General features: G+C 47.3%; 1 protein-coding gene and 1 pseudogene across 2 annotated transcripts in view; both read right to left on the bottom strand.

Annotated features, from left to right (window-relative positions):
* The window catches only part of LOC306778461 (dynamin-1-like), a 44,830-nt pseudogene extending 29,666 nt beyond the window's left edge, over positions 1–15,164 (bottom strand). The window contains exons 1-13 of the transcript XR_013773157.1: positions 14,910–15,164; positions 9,939–10,019; positions 9,717–9,864; positions 9,338–9,541; positions 9,012–9,110; positions 6,954–7,114; positions 6,107–6,249; positions 5,709–5,844; positions 1,317–1,384; positions 923–1,061; positions 646–732; positions 472–542; positions 346–397 (exon numbers count right to left, since the gene is read on the bottom strand). The product of XR_013773157.1 is annotated as a dynamin-1-like (transcript). The remainder of the gene's footprint in view (positions 1–345; positions 398–471; positions 543–645; positions 733–922; positions 1,062–1,316; positions 1,385–5,708; positions 5,845–6,106; positions 6,250–6,953; positions 7,115–9,011; positions 9,111–9,337; positions 9,542–9,716; positions 9,865–9,938; positions 10,020–14,909) is intronic.
* Positions 15,165–19,169: 4,005 nt separating this feature from the next.
* dab2ipa (DAB2 interacting protein a) overlaps positions 19,170–22,194 on the bottom strand; it is a 55,991-nt gene continuing 52,966 nt past the window's right edge. Inside the window, exon 18 of the mRNA XM_079270614.1 lies at positions 19,170–20,489. Coding sequence (XP_079126740.1) covers positions 20,322–20,489 — 168 coding nt within the window. The 3' untranslated portion in view covers positions 19,170–20,321. The remainder of the gene's footprint in view (positions 20,490–22,194) is intronic.

Raw genomic sequence — 22,194 nt, 5'->3', positions numbered from 1 at the left:
AGTTTATATATCACACCTGGTTTATAAAGAGTCAATGATCCATAGGGTCAGAGAGTCCAAGGTTCAAAGGTTCAGAGTCCTCCAAGAGTCCAAGGTTCAAAGGGTCCAAGAGTCAAAGGGTTCAAGAGTCAAAGGTTCAAAGAGTCCAAGGTTCAAAGGTTCAAAGAGTCCATGGTTCAAAGGGTCCAAGAGTCAAAGGTTCAAAGAGTCACAGAGTCAAAGGTTCAAAGGGTCCAAGAGTCAAAGGGTTCAAGAGTCAAAGGTTCAAAGAGTCCAAGGTTCAAAGGGTCCAAGAGTCCAAGGTTCAAAGGGTCCAAGAGTCAAAGGTTACCTGCTCGGACTCACCTGGTTTCCTAATGCTTTCTTCTTGCTCATCTGACTGCTCTTCTGATGAGCACTGAGACAGAGACAGACAGACAGTTGTAAAACAGGAGCTTCTTGTTTTCATGGATGAAGAAAAGACTTTCTTACTTTGCAAAGCCGATGAAGTCTTCATGGTTTGTGTTCATGTAGGCCAACTCGATGTCTATCAGCAACATCACCTGAGGATGCACACAGACAGGTAAATCAGACAGACAAACAGGTCGGACACACAGGTAGGTCAGACAGACAGACAGGTCAGACAGACAGGTAGGTCAGACAGACCTGGCCTTTGGTGCGACTCTCTCGGTCTCGGATGTGCTGAGTAACGATTCTCTCCATCTCCTCTCTGAGCATCGGGAACTGGGCCAACTACACAGGAAGCACAGGGAGGTCAGGATATGTGACATAAAACCAGCTGTAGTACTCGTACCTTCTGGGTACACTAACTCACTGTGTTATATAGTAGTAGTAGTAGTAGTAGTACTATCAGTATTACTAGTACCTTGTGAGTACACTGCCTAACAGTGTTATGTAGCAGTAGTATCAGTAGTACGAGTACCTTCTGAGTACACTGCCTCACGGTGTTCACCAGCTCGTTGATCACCATGTCGACACATTTCTGACACGGCTCTTTGATCTGAGCGATGAGTCTCTTCACGATCGTCTCAAACGCCATGTCAGGAGTGAACAGACCGGTCCTGAAGAGAGAACACGTTGCCGATAACCAATCACACGATCAATAACGTCCGGAAGAGAGAACACGTGACCGATAACCAATCACACGATCAATAACGTCCGGAAGAGAGAACACGTGACCGATAACCAATCACACGATCAATAACGTCCGGAAGAGAGAACACGTGACCGATAACCAATCACACGATCAATAACGTCCGGAAGAGAGAACACGTGACCGATAACCAATCACACGATCAATAACACACTGATCTCACCTGATCCCGTGGATGTTCTTGATGGCGTAGCTGATTTCTTTACGGAGAGTCTTCTCATCACTATCCAACTACACACACACACAGATACACACACAGATACATTGATTACAGTGATGACTATCTGAAAACTATATGAAAGATAATAGTGTGTGCGTGTATATGTGTGTGTGTGTGTGTCTATGTGTGTGTGTGTGTGTGTGTGTGTGTCTATGTGTGTGGGAAAGCTCATGACTGGGACTGAGTCAGAACATTGTGCAGCAAGAATACCAAAACACTGCTTTCTGAAAGATATGGTCTCTAACATGGTGGCTGACCATCCCACGGTGAAAGACCTCATGGTGCATACAGGAAGCTGTGATGTTGTGAAACAACAGTCTGAAGTTCTGAAGCGAGACTTCATTGATCTGTTAAACACAGTCAGCTCTGTCAAGGCTGAGGTGTTCATCAGTGGCCCTCTTCCACCAGTCAGAGGAGATGAAGGATTCAGCAGGCTGTTTGCACTGAACGAATGGCTGTCTACTGCATGTACTGACCATTCAGTACATTTTATCAACAAGTTGTACCTTTTCTGCGAGCGCAGACATCTTTTTAAGGCACATGGAGTTTGCTTGAACAAGTCAGGGGTAAAACCCGTCTGTTCCTACTGCCAAGGACAAGAGACAAGAGGAGTCTAAACAAGAGATAACCACACAGCATCGCCATGGAGACCTTACGGGAAGGATGCCCCCGCCTAAGGAGAGCCAAGAGGAGGAGTCTCCAACCTCATCATCAGGCACCGCCTCTGATCTCCCACTTTCATCAGCACCCACTTCCACCCCTCAGACTCCATCCAGGTCCCTTTCCTCTCTACTCACACTCTCCCCATTCTCCCCCCACCTGGAGTTCACTGACCACATGAAAGAGCTGGTCATTGCTGGAACCAAACTCACTCCTCGCCACACTCCTAGACGTACCGTTCCATCTCCGCATCCAGCCCCACCCCTGCCACTGGCTCCAAGTCCTCAGCCAGTTTTGACACAATCGGCAAAGTTAAAGCGCCCTGCCCGTCCCCCACCTCCACTACTGTCTCCCCAACCTGATGTTCTGTGTGTGTCTTTGTGTAGCTCCACACCCTCCTGACTCTACCTGTCAGTCACCCCCTCAGCACCAGCCTAACTCCCTTCACCTGCCTCTGATCACTAATCAAGCACTCCCTCATCATCCCAACTCCCCTCACCTGTTCAAGCCACTCTATAAACCCCTGCCTCTCAGTCACTCACTGCCAGATCATTGTCATGTCTTCCCGTTCGTTTGGCTTGTCCTGTTCCCGGTTTCCCCGTCTGCCTGCCCTGCCTCGTCCTGCTGGATTTCCCCCTTCGTCTCTTGTCTCGTCCGTGAATTCCCTGTGTCCCTGTAAGTTTCCTGTTCTGATTTAAGTTTTCATTAAATTCCACTTCACTCCAATTCTGGTCTGGTCTGCATTTGAGTCCTCCATCATGCCCCGTGACAGAATGATCTGGCCTAAAATGGACTCAGCAGACCACCGTTTGGAGTGGCGTCTCCCTGAGTGGTATGAATAGTTTATGGGATACCGCCTTGTTCAGACGGCGAACCGTGACGTGTTGGATTCAGCGGACCAACGTTTTGAGCGCTTTTCTGCTGAGTGATATGAACAGTTTACGGGAACCCGCCTCGGAGTGTCCAGAAGGCGAACCATGACCAGATGGGCTGCCCTTTCAACCCTCGTAGGAGGCAGAGGCAGAGGAAGGGTCAGACCCCCGTTCCCGCTGCGCCGCAGCTAACTCCAGCTCCCCGTGTCCCGTCGGCGGTCCGGCCGACTCCAGCTAGAGTTCAGTTCCCCTCTCGATCCCCAGCCTCTAGAGTTCAGTTCCCCTGATCTCCAGTCTCTAGAGTGCAGTCACCGACCCCCAGTCTCTGGAGTTCAGACCCCCTGATCTCCAGTCTCTAGAGTTCAGTCCCCCTGACCCCCAGTCTCAAGAGTTCAGTCCCCCTGACCCCCAGTCTCAAGAGTTCTGTCCTCCTGACCCCCACTCTCTAGAGTTCCGTCCTCCGGACCCCCAGTCTGGCATTCCCCCCGAGCACCTGTGTCCGGCGCAATTCTGGATCCAGCCGTCCCTCCTCCAGACCCCCCTCCACCCACCCGGTTGTGGACTCTGACTCTCTGCCTCCGAGCCACAATTTTCTTCTATTAAACAAAGTTAAAACAGAAGTAATTGTTTTTGGTACCAAGGACGAACGATTGAAAGTCACCGCTCAGCTTCAATCACTGACGTTAAAACCCACAAACCAAGCCACAAATCTAGGTGTAGTTCTGGATTCAGACCTCAACCTGAACAGCCATATCAAGACTGTTACAAAATCAGCCTCCTATCACCTGAAGATTAGAGCAGTGATTCTTAACCATTGGGCCGCGAGGGCCGCGGGACCGCATAGGTTATCAATTGAAGACACCAGAGATATTACTGTTATCCATGAGACGCTCAGTTACAATACAGCTTCCCACCACCTGGTGGCGGTAATGCGTCAGTCAGTTGTTTAACAAGCTGCAATAAGCAGAAGAAGACACTCAGCTAGCCGCTAGCCTGTAGCGAAAGTTATGGATACGTTTTTAAAAAGAAAAAATGAAGATGACAGTGGTGCCATACCCCCAGAAAACGCTAGTACTTATAGTACAAACCTTATCTACCTCTTACGTAAGCCGTCAACCAACGTATAATCTTTGCGTAACTGAGCTACCGGCACACTCGATCGTGTGCTCGGTCGCAGCCATTACGCACAGCAAGTCCGCTACTCACATGCCACGTCTTCGACCATATATATATATATATATATATATATATATATATATATATATATATATATATATATATATATATATATATATACGTAGTTTTTGCAATTTGCAAAGGCTAAAAATAAAAGGAAAATAATATAATATCAAAATATAAAGGGAGAAACACCTTTAGTGTGTCAGAATATCATGTGGTTACCATGTGTCCATTTGGGTCTCCAAATGTCCTGTTAGAGCTCCGCCTGGATCTCTTCATGGAGAAACTCTGTAGAATGGTCATACTTTGTCCAATTCTTCAGATGTGAGGCAGTTGTTCACTGATAGTGTAGTTACAGCCCTATACTGTCCTTTACCTGTACAGATACAGCCACCGGCAGTTATTCATACTGAAAGATACTTTGCTCTGTTTCTGTATTACCTACAGGTGTTCTGACCCTTGTGATGCATATAGTCAGAGTGGTTCAGAAGCTACAGACATTTTAGTGAGATCAATTAGTTAAACTAATAGTGTTACTATTTGAATGAGCCCCGGGACACTTTGTACTTGAAAAGTTGGGCCCCGAGGTCAAAAAGGTTAAGAACCCCTGGACTAGAGGACTTATGTCTCAACAGGATGTGTAAAACTTGTCCACGCATTTATCTTCAGCAGACTGGACTACTGTAACGGTGTGTTTACAGGTCTCTGTAAAAAGTCCGTCAGAAAGCTGCAGCTGATTCAGAACGCTGCAGCTCGAGTCCTCACTAAGACCAGGAGGGTGGATCACATCACTCCAGTTCTGAGGTCTTTGCACTGGCTTCCTGTCCAACAAAGAATTGACTTTAAAATCCTGCTGTTGGTTTACAAAGCACTGAATGGTTTGGGACCAAAATACATCTCTGATCTGCTGCTACCTTATGAACCATCCCGACCCCTCAGGTCGTCTGGGACCGGTCTACTTTCTGTTCCCAGAGTCAGAACTAAACATGGAGAAGCAGCGTTCAGTTTTGCTGCTCCACATATCTGGAACAAAGTCCCAGAAAGCTGCAGGTCTGCTGAGACCCTCAGCTCCTTTAGATCAGGACTGAAGACTTTTCTGTTTGCTGCCTTTAGTTAAGTTAAGTTTAAAGCTTATTGTCTTATACATTTACGAAATGTTTCCTCTGCATTGAACCCATCCCTAGCTTATTGGGAGCAGTGGGCTGCTGAGAAGCGCCCGGGGAGCAGTTAAGGGTTCAGTGTCTTGCTCAGGGACACTTCGGCACAGGACACGTAGCAGCCAAGGATCGAACCGCCGACCTTGCGGTTGCCGGATGACCCTCTCTACCCAGTGAGCCACGGCCGCTTTAATTGAACCACATTCAAGGATATTCATCAATTTCTGCATTTCTGCATTTTACTGCTGTATTTAATTTCTTACACTGCTTTTTAGTGTTTTAATTCATGTTTTTATTGTTTCAATGAAGTTCTTAATTGTTTTAAAATCTCCTTTTCTTTTGCCTTATGTTTTGATGCTTTTAATGGTTTTATGTGAAGCACTTTGAATTACCTTGTTGTTGAAATGTGCGATACAAATAAACTTGCCTTGCCTCTCTCTCTCTCTGTGTGTGTATGTGTGTGTTACCTTAACCAGCTCAAAGGGGAAGCGTTCATGAAAGATCCGGTTGATCTTGGCTCCTCCTGACAGCTCGTATGTTTCCACCTGATCTCCTGATCCTTCGATCCGCTTCTCAAAGTCTACGGCGAACTGTTGCACCATCCTGACACACGCACGCACGCACACACACACACAGAGAGACACACACACAGTATCAGTACATATTGGCATGTATCAGTCCTATCAGTACTAGTGTCAGTATGTAGTACTTGTATCATTATGTGGTACTAGTATTAGTGTGTAGTACTTGTATCAGTATGTGATACTAGTATTGGTGTGTAATACTAGTATCAGTATGTGGTACTCGTATCATTGTGTACTACCAGTATCAGTTTGTGGTACTAGTATCAGTGTATAGTACTGACTGCAGCAGGGCCTTGGTCTTGCGTCCCGGGTCGTCTGGTCTGAAGTTCTTGTACTCCTCCACCTCCTTCTCGATGGACAACAGCTGACTCTGCAGTTTGCTTCGTAACGCCGGCAACGTGTCCCGGATGTGGTTGGTCAGTTGCTGCGGTAACAGAGAAACGCTCTGTTACTAGGTTACAAAGGAAGCTGATCGCTAACGCTAACCTCAAACCAATTCATCTCACTGTCTGAGTGGGACCTTCTGAGGACCTTCAGAAGTATTTCTGAGAACTTTCTAAGGACTTTCTGAGAACCTTCACAAGACTTTCAGAGGATCTTCTGAGGACTTTCAGAGGACCTTCTGAGGACTTTATGAGGACTTTCTGAGGACTTTCAGAGGACTTTCAGAGGACCTTCTGAGGACTTTCAGAGGACCTTCTGAGGACTTTCAGAGGACCTTCTGAGGACTTTCTGAGGACTTTCAGAGGACCTTCGGAGGACTTTCTGAGGACTTTCAGAGGACTTTCAGAGGACCTTCTGAGGACTTTCAGAGGACCTTCAGAGGACCTTCTGAGGGCTTTCAGAGGACTTTCAGAGGACCTTCGGAGGACTTTGAGGACTTTCTGAGGACCTTCTGAGGACTTTCAGAGGACTTTCAGAGGACCTTCGGAGGACTTTGAGGACTTTCTGAGGACCTTCTGAGGACTTTCTGAGGACTTTCTGAGGACTTTCAGAGGTCCTTCAGAAGACTTTCAGAGGACCTTCAGAAGATCTTCAGAAGACTTTCTGAGGACATAAGAGGAACAAAAACAACAAGAGGACTTTCCAGAACACTTAAACTTGACCTGTGTGAATATGTGTGCTGACCTGGTTGAGGATCTTCTGCAGGTAGGCGGTGCCCATGCGGTCAGCCAGGTGTCGGTATGACTGGTGTGACAGGAAGAACTTCCTCTCAGCCTGCAGAGCTGCCGTGATGTCTTTCCGCCCATCGATGTCCTTCTGACTGCGGTTCACCACCCCGATGTAACCTGAGTTCAGAGTGCATCATTGTAACCTGAGTTCAGAGTGCATCATTGTAACCTGAGATCAGAGTGCATCATTGTCACCTGAGATTAGAGTGCATCATTGTAACCTGAGTTCAGAGTGTATCATTGTAACCTCAGATCAGAGTGCATCATTGTAACCTGAGTTCAGAGTGTATCATTGTAACCTCAGATCAGAGTGCATCATTGAAACCTGAGATCAGAGTGCATCATTGTAACCTGAGATCAGAGTGTATCATTGTAACCTGAGATTAGAGTGCATCATTGTAACCTGAGTTCAGAGTGCATCATTGTAACCTGAGTTCAGAGTGCATCATTGTAACCTGAGATTAGAGTTCATCATTGTAACCTGAGATCAGAGTGCATCATTGTAACCTGAGATCAGAGTGTATCATTGTAACCTGAGATTAGAGTGCATCATTATAACCTGAGATCAGAGTGTATCATTGTAACCTGAGTTCAGAGTGTATCATTGTAACCTGAGATTAGAGTGCATCATTGTAACCTGAGTTCAGAGTGTATCATTATAACCTGAGATCAGAGTGTATCATTGTAACCTGAGTTCAGAGTGTATCATTGTAACCTGAGATTAGAGTGCATCATTGTAACCTGAGATCAGAGTGTATCATTGTAACCTGAGTTCAGAGTGCATCATTATAACCTGAGATCAGAGTGCATCATTGTAACCTGAGATTAGAGTGCATCATTGTAACCTGAGATCAGAGTGTATCATTGTAACCTGAGTTCAGAGTGCATCATTATAACCTGAGATCAGAGTGCATCATTGTAACCTGAGTTCAGAGTGTATCATTGTAACCTGAGATTAGAGTGCATCATTGTAACCTGAGTTCAGAGTGCATCATTGTAACCTGAGTTCAGAGTGCATCATTGTAACCTGAGTTCAGAGTGCATCATTGTAACCTGAGTTCAGAGTGCATCATTGTAACCTGAGATCAGAGTGCATCATTGTAACCTGAGTTCAGAGTGCATCATTGTAACCTGAGTTCAGAGTGCATCATTGTAACCTGAGTTCAGAGTGCATCATTGTAACCTGAGATTAGAGTGCATCATTGTAACCTGAGTTCAGAGTGCATCATTGTAACCTGAGATTAGAGTACATCATTGTAACCTGAGATTAGAGTACATCATTGTAACCTGAGATTAGAGTGCATCATTGTAACCTGAGTTCAGAGTGCATCATTGTAACCTGAAATTAGAGTGCATCACTGTAACCTGAGATTAGAGTGCATCATTGTAACCTGAGTTCAGAGTGCATCATTGTAACCTGAGATTAGAGTGCATCATTGTAACCTGAGATTAGAGTGCATCATTGTAACCTGAGTTCAGAGTGCATCATTGTAACCTGAGTTCAGAGTGCATCATTGTAACCTGAGTTCAGAGTGCATCATTGTAACCTGAGATTAGAGTGCATCATTGTAACCTGAGATTAGAGTGCATCATTGTAACCTGAGTTCAGAGTGCATCATTGTAACCTGAGTTCAGAGTGCATCATTGTAACCTGAGTTCAGAGTGCATCATTGTAACCTGAGATTAGAGTGCATCATTGTAACCTGAGATTAGAGTGCATCATTGTAACCTGAGTTCAGAGTGCATCATTGTAACCTGAGTTCAGAGTGCATCATTGTAACCTGAGATTAGAGTACATCATTGTAACCTGAGATTAGAGTGCATCATTGTAACCTGAGTTCAGAGTGTATCACTGAGATCAGAGTGCATCATTGTCTCTGTGAGGACACCTGGGACCTGTTACCTGCATGTTTTATGCTTCTCATCTGATTTGTTTCTTCACAAAGTCTTTCTTGTTGGTTTAAATATCTTTAGGGTCTTTTTCGGGACGCTGGTTTAAAACCGTACTTCTTACCCCTGCGTAGTGGAAGCAGCTTGTTTTCCAGAATGTCTCTGGCGTCCGTCCCTTCGTCCATCAGGTCCAGTTTGGTAATCACACCGATGGTCCTCAGACCTGAACACACAAGTTCTTAATTTAAACCCACCAACAGATCACAAGCATGGACGGACGTGTGAGGGAGGCTTTGAGTGGCACTGTGCAGGTCCCAGGACCTGGACCTGGTAGGCCTGCTCAGAATTATATCTGCGATCAGAGGTATAACATGTTGAAAGTGTAGGAGGTGCAGAAGACGGAGGTGAGGGGTTGAGGTGAGGGTGGGTGAGGTTTAGAGGAGGACTGACCTTGGGGGTCCACCTCCTTAGCGATCTTCAGAGCGTCAGAGTTAGCGAGGTCAGAGTTGGCAGGAGAAACAGCCAATAGGAGACAGTTGTCTTTGGTCACAAACTGCATCAACATCTCTCTGATCTGGTTCTCAATGTCTGCCGGTTGATCCCCAACAGGGACTTTCGTCATTCCAGGGAGATCCACCAGGGTCAGGTTCAGGACTGAGGACACAAGGACAGAGTTAGGTATTAGTGTGTATTAGTTGTATTATCAGTGTGTATTGTTCGTGTGTTACCATTTGGAGAGTACACCCTGAGGTTGATGGGTAAATGTGTGTGTATTAGTGTGTATTAGTTGATTATCAGTGTGTATTAGTGTGTATTGTTAGTGTGTTACCATTCGGAGAGTACACCCTGAGGTTGATGGGTACCGGACTGATTCTTTGTTCTGTCCGGTGATTCGATCCGTTTCAGCTTCGATCTCCTGACGAACTTCATCAAAGTCAATGAACTTCTTCCCTTTACAGTGAAGGAACTCTGCATATCTGATAAATACACATCACATGATCAGTCACATGATCAGGTTCATGTTCGCAGTGTAACCATGATGACAGGAAACCATCTCACCAGTGGACAGTTGATGAGCTGCAGCACCAGAGGACGACGAGTCACAATACCTGAACCACGAGGGAGGAAGTCTCTGAGGGAGTAAGAGGAGGAGGAGCTTATTCCATGACACATATTACCTTAGAGCAGGGATTCCCAAAGTGTGGTGCATGCACCCCTGGGGGTGCGCGAGCTGCCTCTAGGGGGGTGCGCGAGAAGATTTAAAAAGTGGGATTTTTCACAAAACAAAAACATGAATTCTAAAAATTCCCTTTGTAAGATTTTAAATGAAAAACGTACAATTTAATAAATGCACTTGAGCTCCTTCCGGCAGACTTGCCACCTGCCGCCAGTCGTACACACTAGCCAGCCTAGCTTGTGCAGCTAACGTCAGCTAACAGCGAACTTCATGCATTCAGCAACATTCATGCAAATATGGAAACTGTCAGTTGGGACATCTGAAGCTATCAGTCGTAAAAGAGGAGAGGGACAGAGAGAGAGAGAGAGAGAGAGAGAGAGAGAGAGGGACAGAGAGAGAGAGAGGGACAGAGAGAGAGAGAGAGAGAGAGACAGAGAGAGAGAGAGGGACAGAGAGAGAGAGAGAGAGAGAGAGAGAGGGACAGAGAGAGAGAGAGAGAGAGAGAGAGGGACAGAGAGAGAGAGAGAGAGAGAGAGAGAGAGAGAGAGGGACAGAGAGAGGGACAGAGAGAGGGACAGAGAGAGAGAGAGGGACAGAGAGAGAGAGAGAGAGAGGGACAGAGAGAGAGAGAGAGAGAGAGAGAGAGGGACAGAGATTTTTGATTTTTTTTGATTTTTTAAAAACCTTTATTTTACGTTTTTTTTTTGGTCTTTCCTCAAGTAATATGAACAAACAAAACATCGTTGCCGTGGCAAGGGATTAGAAGCAACTCTTCACAACAAAAACAAAACAAAAACCAATCAAAATAGTGTCTTTTCACAATATGTACACGAATCGTTGAGTTCATTCAGCTCTGCACTTAATCCTAGATCCGAAAACTGATCTGTAGAGTCAGGAGTTCAGGATGCTCCTGCTCCGCCGGTTGAGTCCTCAGCGGGTCACAGCATGCTGCTGAGACCTGGGTCGTGCCGTCCTGGATGCCCGTCCTGGCTCCGTCCCCCAGCGGTCCGTGAAACAGCCGGTGTGGGGACGTGGGCCCCGGTCTCTTTACTTAGCTCCATCTTTGTTCATCCCTTTCCTTAATGTCTGAACTATCTTCTTTAGTCTGTATCCTTCCTGCTTCGTGAGGCCTCCTCTGTCCTTGCTCCTCATGTGCGATCTGGCCGAGCTGGAGAGCTTCTCCGTATCAGAGAGGTAGTCCTCCACTCTGGCTCCTTTCACGTTCTTGCTCTTCTTCAGATACTCCTGTATCTCCTCCACGCTGTATCCTTCAGAGTCCTTCCGGCTGCCAGCCTCGTGTTTAGAGGGCCCACTTTCAGCAGCAGCGTCTTTCTCCAGACTGGGTTCAGCGTCTTTCTCCCGACTGGATTCAGCATCTTTCTCCAGACTGGATTCAGAGTCCGTCTCCAGACTGGGCTCACTCTCAGCAGCACCTACACTTGCTGTCATCGCCACTTTTTTGGCCTGTGAATTTCCACGATGTTCCCCCTTCTTTCTCTTCATCCGAGTAACCTACCTCACTACCTTCCTCCACCTGTCCTCCAGTACTCTTCCTCACTCCCTGCAGCCCACTTGTCTCCTCCCCCCTCACCTCTTGGGCCACCCCCGTCTCCTCCACCCTCACCTCCTGGGCCACACCCGTCCCCTCCACCCTCACCTCTTGGGCCGCACTTATCGCCTCCCCCCTCACCTCCTGGGCCGCACTTGTCCCCTCCACCCTCACCTCTTGGGCCACACTTGTCTCCTCCACCCTCACCTCCTGGGCCACACTTGTCTCCTCCCCCCTCACCTCCTGGGCCGCACTTGTCTCCTCCACCCTCACCTCCTGGGCCACACTTGTCTCCTCCACCCTCACCCCCTGGGCCGCACTTGTCTCCTCCACCCTCACCTCCTGGGCCGCACCCGTCTCCCCCCCCCTCGCCTCCTGGGCCACACTTGTCTCCTCCACCCTCGCCTCCTGAGCTCCACTTGGTCCCTCATGTCCGTCCTGCTTGTCCCCTCTGCCCTCCTCCTCAGTGCCTTTCTGGTTCTGGTCCTCATGAGACCTGTTTTTCCCAGGACACTCTCTGCTCATATGCCCTTCTTTCCCACAGCTGTAACATTTAAACTCCTCAGTCTTCGCAAAAATGACATAGTCAAAGTCCTCTACAGTGATTTTGAACACGCGGTTCACCTCCCTGCTCCTGTTGCTGGGGACCATGCGGACCTGTCTCCTGTGAGACACTACGTGCTGTAACAGCGGGGACTTGAACCCAGAGGACATTCTCCTAACCGGAGACACCACCTTCCCGTGTTTGGCCAGCTCTCTGATGATGTCCTCGTTCCTAATGAACGGAGGAACGTTCGATACGGTGACTGTTACCGCCGGTGAGCTGAGAGCGTAAGCGGGCAGGAAAAGCTCGCCCACCTCGACCCCGTTGTCCGACACCAGTTCCGCAGCTTCTACGCAATCTAAAAATACGACCACATTGCTGTTCATCCGTGCTGCGGACTTCACGCTGCTGTGACCGATAAGATCACCTACTGCCAGACTGATTTGCTCCACCGAACACCCGAACAGCGGCGGGATCCTCACCCCGTGCTTCCTGGTCAAATCAATGAGGCTCATGGCGGCGCCTAGCCGCCGACAGCTCGCGCTGATCGGCTACAAACACCCCCAAACAAAGACCCTAAAAGTGCACACAACCCCCGTGAACCCTTCACACTACACTACACTATCATCCCACCAACATTACCCAACGAAGAAAAATGCCGAAAAAACCGTAAATTCTCGCTCTCAAAAACTCCGCTCCTGCAGCTCCGCACACCTCCGTCCACTCAGAGAGAGAGAGAGAGAGAGAGAGAGAGAGAGAGAGAGATGGACAGAGAGAGAGAGAGAGAGAGAGAGAGGGACAGAGAGAGGGACAGAGAGAGAGAGAGGGACAGAGAGAGAGAGAGAGAGAGAGAGAGAGAGAGAGAGAGAGAGGGACAGAGAGAGAGAGAGAGAGAGAGAGGGACAGAGAGAGAGAGAGAGAGAGAGAGAGGGACAGAGAGAGAGAGAGAGAGAGAGAGAGAGAGAGGACAGAGAGAGAGAGAGAGAGAGAGAGAGAGGGACAGAGAGAGGACAGAGAGAGAGAGAGAGACAGAGAGAGAGAGAGAGAGAGAGGGACAGAGAGAGAGAGAGAGAGAGAGAGAGGGACAGAGAGAGAGAGAGAGGAATCGGAGGCGAGAGGAACGGAGAGTACAGAGTACCTGAACAGGTAGTGAACAGAGTACCTGAACAGGTGGTGAACAGAGTACCTGAACAGGTAGAGAACAGAGTACCTGAACAGGTAGAGAACAGAGTACCTGAACAGGTGGTGAACAGAGTACCTGAACAGGTAGAGAACAGAGTACCTGAACAGGTAGAGTACAGAGTACCTGAACAGGTGGTGAACAGAGTACCTGAACAGGTAGAGAACAGAGTACCTGAACAGGTAGAGAACAGAGTACCTGAACAGGTAGAGTACAGAGTACCTGAACAGGTAGAGAACAGAGTACCTGAACAGGTAGAGAACAGAGTATCTGAACAGGTAGAGAACAGAGTACCTGAACAGGTAGAGTACAGAGTACTTGAACAGGTGGTGAACGGAGTACCTGAACAGGTAGAGTACAGAGTACCTGAACAGGTGGTGAACGGAGTACCTGAACAGGTGGTGAACAGAGTACCTGAACAGGTAGAGAACAGAGTACCTGAACAGGTAGTGAACAGAGTACCTGAACAGGTAGAGAACAGAGTACCTGAACAGGTGGTGAACAGAGTACCTGAACAGGTAGAGAACAGAGTACCTGAACAGGTAGTGAACAGAGTACCTGAACAGGTAGAGAACAGAGTACCTGAACAGGTAGTGAACAGAGTACCTGAACAGGTAGAGAACAGAGTACCTGAACAGGTAGTGAACAGAGTACCTGAACAGGTGGTGAACAGAGTACCTGTTTTCTCTGTTTTCTCTGTTAATCCATGAGGAGCTCCACTGCTACAGAACGACATAAAACCCTCCACAACAACAAAGTGGAACATTTACACATTATACTAAACATTATATATTACGTCATCTGTTCTATGTTCTCGTCACCAGCAGAGAAAGAACTTCTACCATCTTTATAGCTGAACCAGGTGACATCACTGTGATGTCAGTGAACGCATCACAGCTGATCTCAGGTGTGAAACAATCAACACTGAATAAGACGTCACAAAGTAAATATCTATAAATATATATTTAAATTCAAATGTAAGGAAGTGATTTTAAAGATGTGAAGCTGAGACACTAAATATGTTTCAGATGATATATGATACAATCTAATATTATTATGATATATTCTATTATAATATATTCTATTATTATATATTATATTATAATATATTATAATATTATAATATATTATAATATACTATATTATATTATTACATTATAATATATCATATTATTATATTATATAATATATTGTATTATATAGCTGTATTCTATGTTTAGAACCACTTTGTGTAGCAGTTGATTTATTCAGTGGGTCAGTGGCCTTCAGTCAGCTGGGCGGCGCCTTCTGACAGACAGACAGACAGACAGACAGACAGACAGACTCACAGACAGACAGACAGACAGACAGACTCACAGACAGACAGACAGACAGACAGACAGACAGACAGACAGACAGACAGACTCACAGACAGACAGACTCACAGACAGACACACAGACAGACAGACAGACAGACTCACAGACAGACAGACAGACAGACTCACAGACAGACAGACAGACAGACAGACAGACAGACTCACAGACAGACAGACAGACAGACAGACAGACTCACAGACAGACAGACAGACTCACTTCCCCACGAAGTTCTCCAGCACCGAGCTCTTCCCCGCGCTCTGCCCGCCCACCACAGCGATCTGCGGGAGGTCGAGGCTCGAGTTCTGCCCGATGGACGAGAAGGCGTCCTGGAGCTTATTCACCATCGGGATGAGATCCTCCATCCCACGGTTACCCATGGCCGCGGAGAGACAGACAGGTGGGAGGAGAGAGAGAGAGAGAGGAGAAGCTGCAGGAGAATCCGTCACACAGACAGGCAGCCGATCCGTCTGTCGCTCTGGTCGACCGGTCTCACGTCATGCCGCTGTCCGCGTGCAGCCGTTGATCGATGATCAGAACGCTGTATCGATGACGCTCCAGATGTGACCTTCTTCTCTCCTCCGCTGCAGAGAGGAACTCATGCATCCGGTACGGACCTTCACAATAAAAGCCCAGGACCGTCCTGATATTTAAATTCTAAATAAATCCAAAAATAATCAGTCTGACACAATCATGTCTTTATTCTCCTTTATATTCATACATAGTATTATTATTATTATTATCATTTTTAAGAGAATAATAATGTCTTTTCTCTTTGAATTCATATTTAGATTAATGTTGCTTCCGGTTATCAGGAGCTCTGGAGGAGGAAGAGGAGGATCCTCCTCTTCGTCCTCCTAACAGTACACAGTAAACACACAGAACTGCTCACAGAGATGAGTCTAGTCTGCAGGTCTCAATAAAACCTTTAATCAGACTCCGGTATTGTACACAGTAAAATACACCGACGCTGTACTTCAGGGTATCAGAGACCACCATTACACCCGAGTCCTTCATCACATGATGGACCACTTCAGCTCTCCTGTGATCCATGTATCAAACATCAATAAACTCTATATATGTTATTTATTGTTAATAATGATAATGCTCATGCTCACATAGAGAGACAGACAACCAGGAGGACTTTATTGATCCTTTATCAATCACATCAAAGACAAACTGATGGAAGAATATTAAAATGAGAATAAATGACTAAAACTGCTGTTTGAGTGCAGGTTGTGATGTCACTATGACGTCACAGTGAAATCAGACGGTAAAATCTGGGTGATGTGAGACAGGAGATTAAGGCTTCAATAGGTTCACATCTTTAGCCCAGGTGGATCAGCAGACTTCTCTGTTCCAGTTCATACAGGTGTACCTGTCCTCAGGTAGACGACCACTGCTGGTCCAGCTGTGTCACTGCTGGTCCAGCTGTGTCACTGCTGGTCCAGGGGTAGTTTGACAAAGGCAATGGCGGCGAGCTCCTTACAGAACTCCTCGAGGACGACGAGTCCTCTCAGCAGGGTCAAGTGCTCCAGTCTGAGGATAAATCCTCAGGTAAACTCATGTAAACTCATGTAAACTCAGGTAAACTCAGGTAAACTCAGTAAACTCAGGTAAACTCAGGTAAACTCAGTAAACTCAGGTAAACTCAGGTAAGCTCAGTAAACTCAGGTAAACTCAGTAAACTCAGGTAAACTCAGTAAACTCAGGTACACTCAGGTAAACTCAGTAAACTCAGGTAAGCTCAGTAAACTCAGGTAAACTCAGGTAAGCTCAGTAAACTCAGGTAAACTCAGGTAAGCTCAGTAAACTCAGGTACACTCAGGTAAACTCAGTAAACTCAGGTAAGCTCAGTAAACTCAGGTAAACTCAGGTAAGCTCAGTAAACTCAGGTAAACTCAGGTAAACTCAGTAAACTCAGGTAAACTCAGGTAAACTCAGGTAAACTCAGTAAACTCAGGTAAACTCAGTAAACTCAGGTAAACTCAGTAAACTCAGGTAAGCTCAGTAAGCTCAGGTAAACTCAGGTAAGCTCAGTAAACTCAGGTAAACTCAGGTAAACTCAGGTAAGCTCAGTAAACTCAGGTAAACTCAGGTAAACTCAGGTAAGCTCAGCAAACTCAGGTAAACTCAGGTAAGCTCAGTAAACTCAGGTAAACTCAGGTAAACTCAGTAAACTCAGGTAAACTCAGTAAACTCAGGTAAGCTCAGTAAGCTCAGGTAAACTCAGGTAAGCTCAGTAAACTCAGGTAAACTCAGGTAAACTCAGGTAAGCTCAGTAAACTCAGGTAAACTCAGGTAAACTCAGGTAAACTCAGTAAACTCAGGTAAGCTCAGTAAACTCAGGTAAACTCAGGTAAACTCAGGTAAGCTCAGTAAACTCAGGTAAACTCAGGTAAACTCAGGTAAACTCAGGTAAACTCAGTAAACTCAGGTAAGCTCAGTAAACTCAGGTAAACTCAGGTAAACTCAGGTAAACTCAGGTAAGCTCAGTAAACTCAGGTAAACTCAGGTAAACTCAGGTAAACTCAGGTAAACTCAGTAAACTCAGGTAAGCTCAGTAAGCTCAGGTAAACTCAGGTAAGCTCAGTAAACTCAGGTAAACTCAGGTAAACTCAGGTAAGCTCAGTAAACTCAGGTAAACTCAGGTAAACTCAGGTAAACTCAGTAAACTCAGGTAAGCTCAGTAAACTCAGGTAAACTCAGGTAAACTCAGGTAAGCTCAGTAAACTCAGGTAAACTCAGGTAAACTCAGGTAAACTCAGTAAACTCAGGTAAGCTCAGTAAACTCAGGTAAACTCAGGTAAACTCAGGTAAGCTCAGTAAACTCAGGTAAACTCAGGTAAACTCAGGTAAACTCAGGTAAACTCAGTAAACTCAGGTAAGCTCAGTAAACTCAGGTAAACTCAGGTAAACTCAGGTAAACTCAGGTAAGCTCAGTAAACTCAGGTAAACTCAGGTAAACTCAGGTAAACTCAGGTAAACTCAGTAAACTCAGGTAAGCTCAGTAAGCTCAGGTAAACTCAGGTAAGCTCAGTAAACTCAGGTAAACTCAGGTAAACTCAGGTAAGCTCAGTAAACTCAGGTAAACTCAGGTAAACTCAGGTAAACTCAGTAAACTCAGGTAAGCTCAGTAAACTCAGGTAAACTCAGGTAAACTCAGGGAAGCTCAGTAAACTCAGGTAAACTCAGGTAAGCTCAGTAAACTCAGGTAAACTCAGGTAAACTCAGGTAAACTCAGGTAAACTCAGGTAAACTCAGTAAACTCAGGTAAGCTCAGTAAACTCAGGTAAACTCAGGTAAGCTCAGGTAAATACAGGTAAACTCAGGTAACAGGTAAACTCAGCAAACTCTGTTCATCTTTAGCGAGTGTGATTGAGGAACTGTAATCTGCTGCACTCGGCCACAAAGACCAGGACAAGACCGGCAGGCAGGCAGACCGCTAGTTACCCCGTGTTGTGGTTCAGTCCGAGCAGGTCTCTCCTGGTGTTCAACAGTCTGTCTGTCAGGCTGGGAATCTGCTGGATTCTCTGCATCAACTGAGACACGGACGGACGGACGGACGGACAGACAGACAGACAGACAGACAGACAGACAGACAGACAGACAGACAGACAGACAGACAGACAGACAGACAGACAGACATATATATATACATATAAATATACATATACACACATATATACACACATATATACACAGAGTTCCCCAACACCCCAACACTTGTTTGAGTTCCCCAATTTTATTGTATTGTATATAGTGTGCATTTTCCATTCTTAATATTTTTATTTTATTGTGTAACTTCATTTGATGCTGCCACAAACAAATTTCCCCTTGGGGGTGAATAAAGTATATAATCTATCGAATCTAATCATCATCTAGCCTTATTTATTGGTTTATTTGAACGGGACAGTGCACATTAATGAAAACATTTCTGCAAATGTGCCAGAGTTAGCCAAAAGGCTATTTTTCATCTGTAGCTGGCTGCCTGGATGCTAACAGGTAACTGTGTGTACACCTGGCCCAGGTGGTTCAGGATGCTAACAGCTAACTGTCATGCTAACCGTGTGTACACCTGGTCCAGGTGGTTCAGGATGCTAACACCTGGTCCAGGTGTTCCTGGATGCTAATAGCTAACGGTGTGTACACCTGGTCCAGGTGTTTTTGTATGCTAACAGCTAACTGTGATGCTAACAGCTAACTGTGTGTAGCTATCAGGTAGGCTACCTGGAGAGCGACCCGGCTGACAGAGACCCTCGTACCTCGACTGTGACGGTGAAACAGGGATTTGAACCACCAACCTTCACCGGGTGGTTCCTGGGTTGGAACCATGAAAAAGAGTGGCATCATTTCCTGTTTATAGATTAAGTCTCACTGCTTTGTTGTAATAAATAAAACCTGTCTGTCTGGATGTGTGTGAGGTGTCACTCATCACCATAGCAACAGTTTGATAGATTAATAGTTTATTGGAGCATGTCTTTATAATAAATAACAAGAACAGATACAAGCCACAGTAGAGTCCAGTAGAGCCCATTAGACTCCAGTAGAGTCCATTAGAGCCCTCCAGTAGAGCCAAGTTGAGCCAGCAGATTTCAGTGGTGTCCATTAGAGCCCAGTATAGTTCAGTAAAGTCCATTAGAGCCCAGCAGAGTTCATTAGAGCCAAGTAAAGTCCAGCAGAGTCCATTAGATCCAAATAAAGTCCATTAGAGTCCATTACAGTCCAGCAGAGTCAATTCAAGTTCAGCAGAGTACATTATAGCCCAGTAAAGTCCAGCAGAGTCCATTAGAGCCCAGTGAAGTGTGTGTTCACAAACCTTTCATCACAATGTAAATGTTTACTGTTTTACAATAAATCTGAACATTAAAATAAGTAAACTCTCCGAAACAAACTAACGGCAAATTCTCTGAACTACGGAAGGCCAGAACGACCAACACATCGAGCTAAGCTAACAGCTCCTCCCTGCTTCCAGGACCAGATCTGACTCTGTGCGTCATGGCCGAGACTAAAGTGTTGGACTGTTCCTTTAAGACAGATTCTAAACATAAAGAGCCTAAAAAATTATGAATATATACAGTTTAACTTTCAAATAAACACCTGAGCCATATACAGGTGGAGTTGTTCCAGTTAGTCCAATTAGACCAGAGCCATATACAGGTGGTGGTGTTCCAGTTAGTCCAATTAGACCAGAGCCATATATAGGTGGAGTTGTTCCAGTTAGTCCAATTAGACCAGAGCCATATATCGGTGGTGGTGTTTTAGTTCGTCCAATTAGACCAGAGCCATATATAGGTGGTGGTGTTTTAGTTAGTCCAATTAGACCAGAGCCACATATAGGTGGAGTTGTTCCAGTTCGTCCAATTAGACCAGCGCCATATACAGGTGGTGGTGTTTTAGTTAGTCCAATTAGACCAGAGCCACATATAGGTGGAGTTGTTCCAGTTCGTCCAATTGGACCAGAGCTATATACAGATGGAGTTGAGCTAAAATCAAGAAGTTTCAGGAAGTTGCAAAATGAAAAACGGATCTGACTTCAGAAGATGTTAAAAAAGGAAACATGCAAAACCAAAATATGAGCTGAGGGGTGGAGTCAGGTCAGAGGTCAGATCCCGCTCTGTGATTGGTTGATTAAATGCCGGAGTTCCGGAACTCTCCGTTCTCTGTGATCTGCAGAGAGGACGTGTTGCCAGGAGACAGGCCGTTCCTCTGTGACGTCACAGCATAGCGCTCCTTCAACTGAGTCAGAGCGGCCATCAAACGACTGTTAGAGGAGTCAAGGCTGGAGATCCTCTGCTCCTGAGAGACAGACAGGCACACAGGAGGGGGGAGACAGGAGGGGGGAGACAGGAGAGAGTCAGACAGGAGGGAGGGAGGGAGAGAGTCAGACAGACAGGAGGGAGGGAGGGAGAGAGTCAGGCAGACAGGAGGGAGGGAGGGAGAGAGTCAGGCAGACAGGAGGGAGGGAGGGAGGGAGAGAGTCAGGCAGACAGGAGGGAGGGAGGGAGGGAGAGAGTCAGGCAGACAGGAGGGAGGGAGGGAGAGAGTCAGACAGACAGGAGGGAGGGAGTGAGGGAGAGAGTCAGGGAGACAGGAGGGAGGGAGGGAGAGAGTCAGACAGACAGGAGGGAGGGAGGGAGGGAGAGAGTCAGGCAGACAGGAGGGAGGGAGGGAGAGAGTCAGACAGACAGGAGGGAGGGAGGGAGGGAGAGAGTCAGGGAGACAGGAGGGAGGGAGGGAGGGAGAGAGTCAGGGAGACAGGAGGGAGGGAGAGAGTCAGGCAGACAGAAGGGAGGGAGGGAGAGAGTCAGACAGACAGGAGGGAGGGAGGGAGGGAGAGAGTCAGGCAGACAGAAGGGAGGGAGGGAGGGAGAGAGTCAGACAGACAGGAGGGAGGGAGGGAGAGAGTCAGACAGACAGGAGGGAGGGAGGGAGGGAGAGAGTCAGGCAGACAGAAGGGAGGGAGGGAGAGAGTCAGACAGACAGGAGGGAGGGAGGGAGGGAGAGAGTCAGGCAGACAGAAGGGAGGGAGGGAGGGAGAGAGTCAGACAGACAGGAGGGAGGGAGGGAGAGAGTCAGACAGACAGGAGGGAGGGAGGGAGAGAGTCAGACAGACAGGAGGGAGGGAGGGAGAGAGTCAGACAGACAGGAGGGAGGGAGGGAGGGAGGGAGGGAGGGAGAGAGTCAGGCAGACAGGAGGGAGGGAGAGAGAGTCAGACAGGAAGGATTGAGGGTACATCTCTTTTAATTGTCATGTCCTCGCTCCTCGATTGAACCGGAAGTTGTTCTGCTCCTCCATATTGACGGCCGTCCCAAAGATCTTATTTAGCTCAGAGGAGCGAGGATGGAGGAGGGAGGAGGGAGGATGGAGGAGGGAGGAGGGAAGATGGAGGAGGGAGGAGGGAGGATGGAGGAGGGAAGATGGAGGAGGGAAGATGGAGGAGGGAGGAGGGAAGATGGAGGAGGGAGGAGGGAGGAGGGAGGAGGGAAGATGGAGGAGGGAGGAGGGAGGATGGAGGAGGGAAGATGGAGGAGGGAGGAGGGAGGATGGAGGAGCGAGGATGGAGGAGGGAGGAGGGAGGAGGGAAGATGGAGGAGGGAGGAGGGAGGAGGGAAGATGGAGGAGGGAGGAGGGAGGATGGAGGAGGGAGGAGGGAAGATGGAGGAGCGAGGATGGAGGAGGGAGGAGGGAAGATGGAGGAGGGAGGAGGGAGGATGGAGGAGCAAGGATGGAGGAGGGAGGATGGAGGAGGGAAGATGGAGGAGGGAGGAGGGAAGATGGAGGAGGGAGGAGGGAGGATGGAGGAGCGAGGATGGAGGAGGGAGGAGGGAGGATGGAGGATGGAGGAGGGAGGAGGGAAGATGGAGGAGGGAGGATGGAGGAGCGAGGATGGAGGAGGGAGGAGGGAGGATGGAGGAGGGAAGATGGAGGAGGGAGGAGGGAGGAGGGAGGATGGAGGAGTGAGGATGGAGGAGGGAGGAGGGAGGATGGAGGAGGGAGGAG

Source organism: Melanostigma gelatinosum, assembly GCF_949748355.1.
Source record: "Melanostigma gelatinosum genome assembly, chromosome: 6".
NCBI lineage: Eukaryota > Metazoa > Chordata > Actinopteri > Perciformes > Zoarcidae > Melanostigma > Melanostigma gelatinosum.
The sequence above is the reverse complement of the archived record's forward strand: the minus strand, read 5'-3'. Positions and strand labels throughout refer to the sequence as shown.